The sequence below is a fragment of the Colius striatus genome, chromosome 3 (assembly GCF_028858725.1).
Source record: "Colius striatus isolate bColStr4 chromosome 3, bColStr4.1.hap1, whole genome shotgun sequence".
In the NCBI taxonomy this organism is placed as follows: Eukaryota; Metazoa; Chordata; class Aves; order Coliiformes; family Coliidae; genus Colius; species Colius striatus.
In genome coordinates, this window is record NC_084761.1 from 6,148,059 (window position 1) to 6,162,374 (window position 14,316).

Genomic DNA, 14,316 nt, shown 5'->3' on the forward strand with positions numbered 1-14,316 from the left:
TCTTTGGCCACATGCACATGGGGATTTTCTTTAAATGTGACAGTGTGGAGGAATTAGATAGATGCTTTGCAAGACAATCCTGTCTGCTACTATCGACTCTCCCTTAGCAGTTTTGTCTCTCTTTCATCACATGAAAAAGGCACAAATGGTCCCAAATGTAACAAGTGCTACAAATGCCAACTTTGCTTGATGCTTTTGGACTAATTTTCTATGCCTTTTTATGAACACAAAGCTTTTAAAAATGTTTTACATACACAAGAATGTCAAAATATCATTTTCTTCTCATTTTCTGAATCGTTTGAGTTTATGGACACCCATCCCCAGTACCTCCAGTACATGCTGTGCCATGTATTGCTTAGTGACACATAGATGACATGGCATTCAGAAATTCATTAGCAACATTATGAAGGTCAAGGAAACTATCAAGAGGTCTTCAAGAGAAGAAGGGTGAATAGCATGTTGTCATGTTTTCAGCAAGCCTGGTGAACCAGGCACTAGAGCATAACACATTTCCCGAATGGGAAGGTACTGCATGCAGAGGGTCAGGGATGACTGGTCAGAGAGAGAAGAGGTTTTTTCCCTGGCTTCTCTTCTCTGTAGTCTATCACATACAGAGCTGGATGGAGAAACCCCAGTATCTCTAATTAGAAATATTTTATTGCACTGGCAACACAACCTCAACAAACTTGACTCTCCAGATGTGGCATTAGGAAAAGGGGAGAAGGGACGACAGACATTTATTTAACTTCTAGATATTACTTATTTTAAATCAATTCTACCCATACTTCTGTCCCTTCTTACTGACCTGTGCCTATTATTGCTTTACTTGCAGTAAGGGTCAGAGCTCTGTGCTGAACAACAGTAAAATGGTTGCAAATTCTTGCACTGTTGTCCTACTAACAACACTGCAGCAACAAAGCAGAGGGGGAAAAAATGATTTTACAGGAATCCAATTATATTCCCACAAATTATCCTTAATTATTTGAATTTTTAAAATCCAAGAAAGCTCAGGGTTGTAGAGGAGTCAAGACCTGTGTATGACAAGAGTGGTTGGAAATAGATCATTGTTTTTCTGGACTTCTGCCTTGTTTAATTTAATCAGAAAAGGCACGGGCTCCCCTGATTTATCTCTATATGCTTCAGGCAAAATTTGAAGAACTGTAAAATCAAAACAAAGGTGGCAGATCAAATAAATGATCAGCAGACCACACAAAAGCAGAAGGGATTTTCAGATTCAAGTATTTTTCTATTTTTATTTTGCTTTTTGTGGAAATCAAATCCTACTTAGCAGGGAGGATAGAAAAAATGACAAAGAGAAGGAAGTGATTAGCCACAAGCTACAGAACAAATACTGACATTTTCCCAGCCCATAGGTGAGAGTGGCAAACAGCCAGCAAAGAGAGGAGGATAAGGGTGCACTGGCAGATCTGATTGCTAGGGCTATGCCAGGTGCAAGCTGAATGCTGCCAAAACTTCCCAGGAAAACGCTCTGTACTTTCTCACAAACAGGAGGGAGACATTTCTCAAATCCTTTTTTTTTTCAGTCTTCAAGAGAAGAATACTTTTTATCTGTCTCTTACTAAGAATGTTATCCTAAAATGGAGGTATATGTAAGAGTCTTCATACATCTTCAAAGGAGTTGCAACAACATAACTTACTGAAAACAAAACTACTATAATTTTTTTGTTTGTTTTGATCCATCTTTCCTCTAGCCATGCTTGCAATTCATGCTTTGATAATTCAGGCAATCAAAGGCTGGTCATAGAAGCAGTTAAAACAAAAACCAGACACAAGTCTATCTGAGCTGTTGCCTTCTTTTGAACTACAATTTCTTTCATTTCCTGTCCTTCGAGAAAAATCCCTTGTGAAGTTCTCCCCTGTGCTCTACCCTATTACTCATTACTTCTTCATGTCAATATTTAGTTTCACTTTAAAAAAGCTGGGCACAAACTCGATAACCACATGCCCTTCATCGATTTTGTGCATATCCATCACAACAATAATTTTGCAAATGGACTTGAGTCCCTCCATGCAATACCACTGCTACAAAGCAGCCACGCAAATGAAATTAGAAAGAATACTTGCTAGATTTCTGATTTATAAGGCTATTGATTAAAATTCACAAGTACAAAAATTTGGGAAGTAAAATTTTAGCAGAATAATGTTGAGTCAGGCTAGAATATGAAACTAAGCATATCCATTATTTGCCAGTGTGTGAAACTCAAGTAAGTTTAGGTGAACAATCAGAGTCTACTGCCCAGAACGAAATTCTCAGAGAAGTGCATGAATTAGGAAAGTATCTTCCACAAATACATCAAAATTCTGCTCCTTATCCTGTGTTATTTACATCATGCTTCAATGTGTTAAAACAAGCCCTCAGATTTTCTTATCTGTTTCTTTTCCTGCTTCTTTCTGCCATTTTATACAAGGAAAACATTCAAATATTTCCACACAATATATATCACTTTTTATGGCTTCTCTTTTCTTATTTCTGCACATTACAAGCAAAGCAGAATGACAATTCTTTTCAGGAGCATTCTGGTTTCTGATAATTGCTGGGTTTCTGAATATTTTGTCAATTAACTTGTTATTAATATTCCAGAGACATTCAAATAATTTTATACATACTTCCCCTGTGTTCAAACTGACTGTTTCATTTGTTAAACTTCTGTATATTGGTGAGGTATTTCTTTGAATCAAGTAAGAATTTCCTTCCATCACAAACTGAAGGTACTTTTAAACTAATGCAATTACTTTTGAAAAAGCAACTCAAAGACTTTGAAAGCAGTCTGATATTTTGGGTCTTTGTCAGTAAAGGGTTACCCTCAGAATGAAATAATCCAGTTTTAGCTTATTATCCTTCTCAAGGATTTTCAGCACAAAGTACAAATTTGTAGAAGGATTATGCAGAATATACACTGACCTCTTTTGAGCTGAAGACCTACCTTTTTATCACTCAGTCCAGTCACTTGGTCAACAAATTCCTCTTGAATCATAAATGCAGCTAAGTTGGCAGTGTAACTGGCCAGGAAAATGACAGCAAAGAAAGCCCAAACCGACACCATGATTTTACTTGTTGTCCCTTTGGGGTTTTGTACGGGCACAGAGTTGTTGAATACCAAGCCCCAGAGTAACCACACTGCCTTTCCAATGGTGAAAGATGGTCCATGGGGATCTGTAATTTCAAACAGCAGTTATTTTATTTGCAGTTCAATTGAAACTTGGCAAGATACCCTACATAAGAACAACAAATTACTCATAGAGACGTGGTTAAAAAATATTTCAGTACATTTTCATTGTAGTCCCAATGGAATCACAGAATTTAAAACAGGTGCTCTCTATCATAACATTATTTTCCATAGATGTTAGAAACAATTCAACATTTTTCCTTGTGGCATTTGGTTCAAAAGGTTTAAAATGAAAACAGAACCTTAGGTTTGGAGGAGAAGCAAACTGGTGTGTCTTTATCAGTAAAGTATGTGCCATAGCATTGCCCCTTTCAATCCTCTGTGCCAACAGATGTGCAAAATGGAAAAGTATGGGTTTAAGTTATAATGATGAAATTCTAGTACTTTTCTCAGTGAAATTATTTTCTATCATTTCCAGTCTTCCAACATTATGGTTTTTGAACTTTATGTAAGCATATTTAAGATCAAAATGTGTGAATACATATCCTACCTTTAATCAGTAAGTCAACACAAAGGAGTCTCTTGTATTGCTACATAACTTAGAATAAAACAGACTCTGGCTACCTCACATGTTCAGACTCAGTTCTTTGGCTCCAAATGTGTTGGAGCCACATAAAAACCAGATAAAAACCTGTCCTGGCTAATCCATTCTGTATTTTTTATTATTCCTATTTTCAGTCAGTTTTTAATTCATCCCAAAGCAAGAGAAAGTGGTCAGCATGACACCCTCATGCCCACATACTAATCCAGAAGTGGATTAGTATTGCTATTATCCACTTAAAAGGCCTTATTTGTAGAGCACTATGAGAATAAAGGGAAGTGTGTTCTTGCTCAGCTCTAGGTAAGTACAGTACAGTCATCACATATTGCTCATCACCTAGACTCCCTTTATCCTCAAAGGAGAGAAATAGACCTCCCCTGACTGTGACTCATTCGACCTTATTCCTAAGTATGTTTTTCAACTGAATGGCAATTCAGACAATAAGCTCTGATCCAGAAACCTGTAATATTACCTCCTTCCTTGCTGTGTCCCTTTGTCCAAGGGATGCACATTAAAACCTCAGATTTGTTATTCATTTATTTAAAATTTATTTTAGCATTCATTTAATTGCCATTAAAAGAATAAAAGTCAAAGTAGGTATACTCGGTGCATCTTCTCAGTTCAGTAGAAATGTTAATACAGTGCAGATTTTCACAGTGTAGTCAAGCACATCTTAGCTTACCCTCTTCCTATTTGGCAGCATGTGCTAAGAAGACAGAGTGCAGCAAAATAAAGGCAATGGAGCTGACTTTTGGTTCATGAAACAACCTTCTAGAGCCATTTAAGATTGAGCTGATATGGGGATAATATGTGTTTTTCTGAGCAACAATGATAAGAAAAATGTGCGTCAAGAAATCAACCTAAAGTTCTCTTTATGCTGCTGGAGATTATATTACTATTTAGCTTCAACCTGCCAAAAATGGATAGGAAAAGGAGTAATCTACATAAAGATTCCCATTTATTTTAAGCTTCTCATGTTTCAAATGAATGACAGCTGGATTCACGGCAAGTCACTAGAGCCAAGTTAGGATGGTCTGTTGCCATAACATGCCTTTGTACCCTAAGTACATTAAACAATCAATTCTTGTACATATGGTGACATAGAAAGGAACCACCAAGCCCCCAGATTCCCAGTGTCTATAGTCACCTTTGAATTCCCCTTCCTAAATACAGTGTTTGTTTTAGACAGTTTTAGACATATTTGCCATCCTATTGAAATCTTAACAGCAACTGAATATTACAATAAATCACTTTTTCAATGAATAAGCCAATCATAATCTAGAAGAATCCATTAGCTTGTGATGGTCTCCAGAGCTGTACTCAACAAGCTGAATGTTATAAAATAAGGCAAGTATGAATTAGAAATTAAAAACAGGCTGCACTCTCAATTTTAAGTAAAGAAAGGGAAGGAGGAGGGCACCACAATACATGAAGTACTTTCAGGTCAAAGTGCTAATGCTATACAACTGCAGCTTTTGCTGAGAAAGGCAAGCTCTGTATTAAATTTGTTGTGCTGGTATATTTTGAAAATGAAGTTTGTACAATCATAGATGCTACACAGAAAAAAAGTGATGCCCTTCTGCCACTGGCCTCATCTCAAGGCTGACTTCATCAGGCTTTTTATAGAGACTATATACAATTATATATAATGTAACTCCTGTTTTTCTAGATTTTCCACCTAACCTCAATAATTTAGACTGGTTTTTGCTGAACTACCCATGAATTCACAAGAATCAAGTCTATAGAACTTATTACAATGCTTTTTCAAGCTGTCACTCTACAGCTGATACAGTGTGTGAACCAAACACTGCTTGAAGACAATTTATTCTGGTATCACTTACCCTTCTGTGTCTTTATTCTGAGGAATTAGAATACAAACATGAGCATATAAGCCCTCAAAAAATCACATTTTAAATGAACAGAAAACATAGTTTCATGGCTGCTTTGACTGGTTTATTCATATGTTATATTTAAGAGATTGAGGGCAAAGGATGAGAAATACATTATTTTTAATAGGTTTAGGGTTGTGTAAAATGCAAAGCTTACCTCTCCCTTGTGCCAAGTTCCTGTTATATCCTACAGGACTAAAGTACTCAAATATAAAGACAGCCATGGCGGACACAATGAGAAGCATCACAAACATCATCACCCACACAGAAGCACTAAAAGGCTCTGCAGCAAAACAGACAAGAGAAAATAGAACCACAGTTCATTAAACCAGTTGCAGCAGAGGAATTCTAATGTCTTCAGCTAGGCAAGCCCAGCAGCTTTGTTTAAATTAGCTTTTACCAACCACAATGCTATTTACTAACTAAGTAGGAAATATAAAGATATTAGTATATAGACACAACATTGATAAAGTCAAAATCTTAAGTGCAAGTTGCAATTCAAAAACAAAGGCTGCATGCTTTTCTTTGACAAAGCCTTCACTGACACCGAGTGGCAAATAATCCGTTTGACTCACTGCTTACTCAGTCTATAATCAGGTAGCCCATTTCTATTTATCCTATGTAATACACATTTCTCAACAGAATGAGCCAATCATTATGACTGTGATTGTGCAGAGGGAAAGCAATTAAGCACATGCTTAATAGGTTTGGTCATTCAGTGAAGTAGACTTCTCTCTAATTCTCTATCCATAAAGTGATAGAACTTGTATTCCAACACAACTTTTTTGTTTCATATTTTTTTTTCTCTCTGTGTCTACTTTCATCTACCTGCAATAAAGCTGTTGTTTTTATCAATTGCAAACATATATGATTGAAAGTCTCACTCTCATCTAGGAGCAAATTTTTGAAATCAAAAAGGTTTTTGTGGAAAACTGTATGTCAGTTTAAAAGACAGAAAAAGTATGGTTAAGTAAAAAAAAGTAGGTTGGAACAGAAAACTAAAAGCAGCTTCAAATACCAGAAAAAGAACCAATTCTTTGAAAGGATTGGATATGGTAAGAATATGTGATAACATCAAGCTCTTAAACATCATCTTGCTCAATCACAAATTCTTTGTCATGTCAAGAGTCCCTGTTGTAGCTGTCATGGCACAAAGATATATATAAGGAAGGTTTTGTATGGCAAACCAAGGTCTCTTTATCAGGTCAGCTTATTTGGGGGCACCTTATATCTCAATTGTAGTAGATAATGCAAGTTTGAGTGTAATCTCAAGTGTAAGAAAGAAAATCTTCGTATACTATTTCAACTTAAGACATCATCAAGAAGCACTTGAAATGATAAGAAATTAGTATGTTTTAATGCTTTGCTTGGTTGAGAGCCCAAGTCGTTCCTTCATCCTCCATAATTTAAGTGAAGATTGGAACCACTGACAATTCTCCCATCATTGCAGGAAATGACTACGAGAGTTGAGGTGTGATAAGCCCAATAGCCCAATTTGAACCTTTCCCAAGTTAACATGAATGATTCAACCAAAACTAGTATCAAGTGTAATACTTTGGGCCTAAGTATAGAAATCTCATGAGATCATTCACTTCTGCTACAATTTCTTCATACATTTGGAACCAAGTAAAAAGCAAACTTGAAATAGCCCCACTGGTGATTTTGGATGCAAACCAAAAAAAGCAAAGTAGGGAAATATTGAGCCATACTGTTCTTTTTCTGTTTTTAAGATAAGGTTATGAAACACTTTTTAAAACTAAGTTAGCAAAAGAACAGAATTCAGATGCAGACAGGTAAAGTACATCTTGTAGCCAAATGCTATTAATAACAAAGCTGCTATGAATTCACATATGAACTGGATTATCATACAATTATTATAGTATTATCATATAAGAGAGCAAGGCTGATAAAACTCTTATCAAAAGGAACAGTGTAGAAACAGCAATGGTAATTTATCAAAACCTAAATAAGGCAAAGGGCACAACAAACCGACGTGGAAAAGTGAGCTACAAACAACAGTTTAAACAGAATGCTCTTTAATAATTTAAGCAGTCTGGTAATGAGGTGGAGGATTAAAAGAAGCTACAGGAAAATAAAAAGCTATTTAGAATAACAAGCGTAAGATTGAGCAAGTACAAAATCAATTGAATAACAAAGTCGATCTTCCTGTCATATTAGACATCAAATTACACATTCAGCAGTGTTCTTTGATTCTCAAAGGAGAGAAGGAACACTTCCCTCAGGCAAGCAGTGGGTTTTATAAGAATTTTCAGTAAAGCTGTGATATGTCAGGAAAATACTAATATATGACTTGCCAGTGTACATTGCAAATGAAAGGCAACGGGGAATATTGAGCATTGGAAAAGATGTCTTATTCCACCAACTTAGAGATTTGCTTCCTGCCACCAAAACCAATACTTAAACAATACAGAAAATAAGTAGAGGCACAGATTTCCTATTCCACCAATGCCTCCAAGAAAGAAAACTGACCACACCTATGAACTCTCTCCCTCTTAAAAATATAGAAATTTGCATTTGAGGTTTCCCTTATTTTATTTGTTTGTTTAAATTCATTTGAGTCCAATCTCCCCAGAATCTTTTAAAAAATGAATTGTGGATGTAGTATATATAAATTTTAGTACAATACAACTTTTTTTTAAGGTGGATAAAACTGACATCATGAACAGAACACAGCAGATAATGAGTAATAGACTGCCAGCTCATCAGTTACATAAATCTGTTGGACATAACCACTGGATAGAAAGTCTAGTTCAGACAAAATCCTGTACTTGTCTATAGTCATAGTAACAAATCACAAAAAACAGATATTTCATGAACTGCAATTAAGTGCTGTTTTAAAAATACAATATGGTACTTGCCAGACTTAAAACCAAACTCTTTAAAAATAATTATGTAAGATTACTCTATTCTTAGACACTCATTTAATTGAAACACAACCTGTCTGTGACTAAATTTGGTTATCTGCCTGACAGTATTTTGCATGGCAAAGCATTTTACTACTCGTACACCTCGTCAAAATACACAGTCAATTCCAGTAAAGTGTCATCTTCATCTGCTTCTAAAAGCAGAACATACTTCTGAGAGCACAGACTTGATTTATTGGTGCAGTAAATCAGATTTCTTCACAAGTAATGCTATTCTATAGACCTTTATAAGAGGTTATTTTTTACCCTTTGAATTATATGTAAGTCCAGCTAAACCAATAACATAAATGCATTTTAGAAATCTAATAGCTATGCTGTTGTGAAAAATGTAAAAGCATCCTGTATTGATGGTGGCTGTAAGCAGGTTTTTAAGAGGAAAGCAGAGTCCATAGTGAAAATCAGCTGCATTTGCTGCACATTTGGAAAACACTCCAGTACTTACATTTCAAATCATAATTTCAGCATACCGCGACTGCAATTTTAAAAATGAGTTAACTTTACAAATCTATGACTTATAGAAATGAAAAGACACTATCTGATTAGTTCCATTAAAAATCAGTCTCTTATAATTTCATTAAAAAGCCTTTAATTTATTAAAAAACCCTATTAACTATCAACAAACTGTTTAGGTACCATCATATTTGGGGATTTATTTGATTACTTGCTGCATGACATTTATTTGCATCATCTCTGCTACGTACCTTTATGTAGCAGGCATGAGAAATAAGTTTTGTGGTTAAATGATGATTCTTGTGCAAGAAAACTCAATTACCAACAATCTGCTGCTTGTAGGCTATGAGCAATTTCACTGGAAGTTGAGAACTTACCCTTATCAATCTAATACACAATCAGCGATGCAGAAATGGCATCCCAAACACCCACAGGGCTTGAACATACTGAGCTGTTCAGTGAGATATCTTGAAAACACTGATTTGAGTTTGAGGTGGTTTTTTTCCCCAATATAACTTCAATTATTTTAGTGTCACTAGCCCCATTCTGTGCAAAAACTCTTTAAAAATACTAGTCCCAAATACACAATGAGGAGCATATCAACATTCTGAGCATTTGTGATGTAACTCATGTCTCATTTGCTTTTCAGCTTCAGGTAAATTCAGGCTAACCACTAAACACAGAAGTAAGCAATAAGCACTAAAAGACAAGGAGAAAGAAATAATGTAAGCAAAAATGAACAACTGAAACAGGAAGCAAACAAGGAAACAAGACCAAAGTCCTTATTTCTTTATATCCCACCTCCATTCCTCCCAGCCTTTCATTTCTTTGCTGTATCTCCACTGTTCATCTGCATCATCCCAATTCTACTGTTCAATCGCAACAATAAAGAAAATATTCAGAAGCTTTCCAGTAGTATGGTGTTCAGAAAGCAGAGGTAGCTGTTATCAAATTAGCTGTCAGATCTCTTCTACTGATAAGGAATTGTTTTTCTTAGCTGCTCTACAGGGTTTTTTTGAATTCTTTTATGAATATTAAAGAGATATGAGACCATTTATAATGGGCTAAACAAGCAAAAATGAGTTTGTAAAGAAGCAGTTTTTTGAGGTTTAATTTTCCCAACTGAAGATTTTGGGGGATTTTGGGGGATATTGAAATCACTATAATTGATTCAAACACCTCATGGAGGTATTTAAAAGCCACGTAGATGTGGTGCTTAGGGATGTGGTTTGGTGGTGGATGTTGCAGTGCTGGGTTGATGGTTGAACTCAATGATCTTAAAGGTCTTTTCCAACCTAAAGAACCCTGTGATTCTCTGATTTTCACTCACTGCATTTGAAAGCAATGGCACTATCTTCATGTGCTAATAATCATGTTAATAACCACATCAACACAGTACAAACTTCCTAATGTAAGATGCAAAACCTGAGAGAAACACATTAAAGCACCGTATACCTTAATGAACAATGAAACCTACCCAATTGCATAGAAATGTAATTAAATGATCTGGATGGGTTGGAGAATCATACCTAGAAAAGCAGATGGTGAAACTGTGCCATTGCTCCGTGACACCATGACACTAATCCCAGTCTCAACAAATGGCACTGAAAAGTCAACCACTTCAGAGCGCTCTTCATTAATAGTGAGAGACCCCACAGCCATAACTGCACGATGATATACCACCTGATCCACAAAGAGAAGACACCACCAATATTACTCAATAGGGAAGATTTCATTTCTCCAAACTAATTAAAACCAAACATTGCTAAGTTCTTACTTAAGAGCTCTTTTACCTAACAGAACTTACTTCACCAATCATTCCATTCCACACATTATTGACTTTTTTGCCATGCTTCCCATTAGTCACCAAATACAGGTCATACGTGAACTTGACAGTTTTCGACAGTTTCTTCAAGATATCAATGCAGAATCCTTTGCAGCACTTCTTTACATTAGTTCCCTCATTAGTTGAGTTGCTGTCAACAAAGCAGAGACACATAAACGTTCCCACTAGGTAAAACAGAATCACTGCAACAGCAAGATTCAGAGGACTGTGAAACAACATTTACTCATACTTGTGAGTGACCACGTTTTTCTGAATCAACGGAGGAATAATCTACAGGATGCTTTAGATGGTGTTTGTAGCTCTTACTAATCATAACACAGTTGCTTAGAGAGAGATAAATAGAAGATAATGGTAGATCTTGTGTGACATGTTTTCAGCTGCAGTATCAAGTGTACTGCACTTCTCCATCAAAACATGCAATCTCCTCTTACTAATCTCTTCCTTATGCTTAATCATTTGTTACTTTTATTCTCAAAACATAAGATTAGGTATCATTTAGTAATTAGAGAACTCCTCAACATGTAAACATAAAGGCACAGCAGTTCACCATATTTAAAACAGAAACTGCACCTTTTTCTGCACTTAGAGAAGGTGAATTTCAGGCAGTTTTTGAGTGCAAAGATGAGGAGTTTCCCTTCATTTTTTTCCTGAATTGTTCATTTCATTAACTTTTTAATATTAATGTAACCAAAGCAATATTTTATATGCTTTGTAAGAATGTAAAATTTAAATAAAACTAATTTCAAACTTAAATAAGCACAATTATGTCAAAGAAAGGCTTCTCTGGATTTCAGGAAGCCCATTCACAAACATTTAGCAGTTTCTGGAAATCTTCAGAAACACACTCTGTATTGCCTAACATTCACTCAGCGAAAGAACGTTGGCATTCTATTCAGTTGCTAAATATGCAGACTGAGGTACAGAAAGGGTGAAACACTGACAAATGCACAGTGAGAAATTTTCCATTGATTTCTAATGACTGATCCAAAGTTATTGTAATCAAAGCAGGGAATCTTTTCTCTAGCTGGTATATCACAGTGGTATTTTATGCTGGGGTTATGTATCATATCCCAAATTTCAGCATAAACAGACATTTTCAATAGCAGACATTCTCAACTTGTTAAAGAACAAAACAGACATATTTCAACATAACTGGGTACAATTCAAAGAGGATTCATTTTAAAAATCCTATTTTTGAAGTAATTTCTCTTCCATTTGACTTAAAGGGCTAATTCTAGTTGACTTTGAATGTACCATACACTTATTATCTTGTCATTAATTCAAAGTGACTTACACATATATAACCAGAACCTTTCAACTTACTAAAAAGGAAGATGTGCAAACAAGAGCACACTGTGTGGAAAAGGGAAAAAGAAAGAGGAGATGAAATATAGAAGGAAAAGTAAATATAGGAAGCAAGAATAGAATAGCAAAGCATCAGTAAAGATTTATACACTGGAAGAAGCAAAGGAAAGAATTAATGAGAAAATAGGTTAATAAATCCTGCACTCAGGAAAAAAAATAATGCTGTGTATTTACTTACTTAATTTTGACAAATTTACGACATGGCACAGTGTTTTTTTGGCAACTTTCCATCAGAGGATCCACATCCTCAACAATGACAAAGGGAGCCTCCTCCAGGGTGACAATACTCAAATGGTTGTCATCTGGATCGCTGTCTGCAAAAGAGCTGTACCTTGGCCAGACAGAGTACTTCAGGCTCAGCGAGTTGTTCTCCCATTTCCCCACCTGAAATAGCAAGATACACAGGTTGCTGATATCTGTTTGCTTGTTTTTGACAAATGAGGTCTAATATTAAATGTGCTGTGATGCAAGTACAGGAAATTGGTTTTGTTATCAAAATTTCTTTGGAACTTTTCAGCAACTGTATAAAGAAAATGCACTGTGGTAAAGACAAATAAGATAATGTTATTTTAAGAGAAAACAGCTTTGTAAAGATTGGGTGACATCAGTTAACAGTATCACCTGTCTACAGCTGCACTGAAATTTAACGTGCCTCATTTCCAGTTGAGCCAGAATAGCAACCAGACATTCTACTTGTTATCAGGAAAAATTTGTAATAATAAGAAAACAGTTCTCAAAAAAAGAAACAAACAAACCAAAAACTGTTAACCCCCATGCTTACACATCGGGATAAACAACACATCATAATATCATTTCTCTGCCTTCTCAAAAGAGAAGATTCTTCTTATGGTTGTAAAAGCCCTTGTGAAAACCTTTAACTAGGGTTTTATCAGATCTGAGTCACACCATGTTTTTAGTAAACATAAGTTCAGTTGTGCATAACTTCGTTCTTATTAGAAATAAGATGTTTTATTCTGCTTTAGTTAATGTCAAGTTTTGGGGGAGCTCCAGAAAGTTCCACTCCACTTTATATTAAAATCGTCTGTTTATTTACCATTATGAATTATCCCTTCTAAATTAACCTAGACCTTTTTTTACACTTCTAGACAACCAGAAAGAGGAACAGGATTTAAATATTTTGAAAACTCCATCATTTTCTTCTTCATATTACGTTCAACTACTTTGTATCCATAAATCTAATTGCATTTTTTATCCATGCATTGATGATAGATAAATGAGCTACTAATCCACAACATTTATAATCTGATGCATTTTAATAATTCTTCAGTATGTTTTAAGCTAAGCAAATTATAACATAATCATGAGTGCTAAAACATTGGTTTTGTAAGAAAATATTGGTTTTGGTTTAACAGTACAATGAGAGACTCAGGTCCTAAAAAAATCTGTAAAAAATTTTCACCTAGCTTCTGTCTTCTAAAGACTATACAGTGAATCACAAATATTCCCAAAGAACATGATTTATATCCATTCATATATAGGGAAACATGTTAGCATGTGCCCTTTGCAGTTTCCCTTCCATCCTGTTTACATGCCAAGATGTTTTGCTGAACTTCAGTGTAGGAAAAATGTAGCAAAAATGCCAGCTCTTTATACACTTAAATTAGGACATTCAAAATATCTCAAGGGAATTAGAAATTCATATCTAAATCAATGGGAACTGGGAACAGGGTTTATATGTACAGTTTTAGTATGAAATTTAACCAAGACACAATGAATTAAGCCTTTGTGAGAAAAGCTATTTCATACACAGGCAAAGAAATCTATATAACTCTGTATGAGGCAGTTATGATATATCAAGTTATGGTATATAATTGTATTCACAGCACTCTGTACTGCTTTACATTAGCTTAGACAATGTCGTTCATATCTATGCCCTAAGTACATCAAGAAGTTGACCATCTGGAATGGGGAGATTTTCAGCCAGCTCAGTATTTCAAATAGATTCATCCTTGTAACCTTATTTTTAAGAAATAATTAAAACTCAAGACCTTACCATGGGTCTTGGGTGCATCCCTACTTCTCTGTCTGAAGAGGTGTACTGCTTCAGTCCCAGAGTGTCACCATGACTTCA

The 14,316-nt window shown here is 35.4% G+C and overlaps 1 protein-coding gene across 1 annotated transcript in view; it reads right to left on the minus strand.

The window, feature by feature from the left end:
- Nucleotides 1-14,316, minus strand: part of GRIN2A (glutamate ionotropic receptor NMDA type subunit 2A) — a 181,645-nt gene that overhangs the window by 38,031 nt on the left and 129,298 nt on the right. Inside the window, exons 5-9 of the mRNA XM_061992919.1 lie at nt 12,403-12,608; nt 10,821-10,989; nt 10,543-10,696; nt 5,776-5,901; nt 2,946-3,175 (exon numbers count right to left, since the gene is read on the minus strand). Of these exons, the coding sequence (XP_061848903.1) occupies nt 2,946-3,175; nt 5,776-5,901; nt 10,543-10,696; nt 10,821-10,989; nt 12,403-12,608 (885 nt within the window). The remainder of the gene's footprint in view (nt 1-2,945; nt 3,176-5,775; nt 5,902-10,542; nt 10,697-10,820; nt 10,990-12,402; nt 12,609-14,316) is intronic.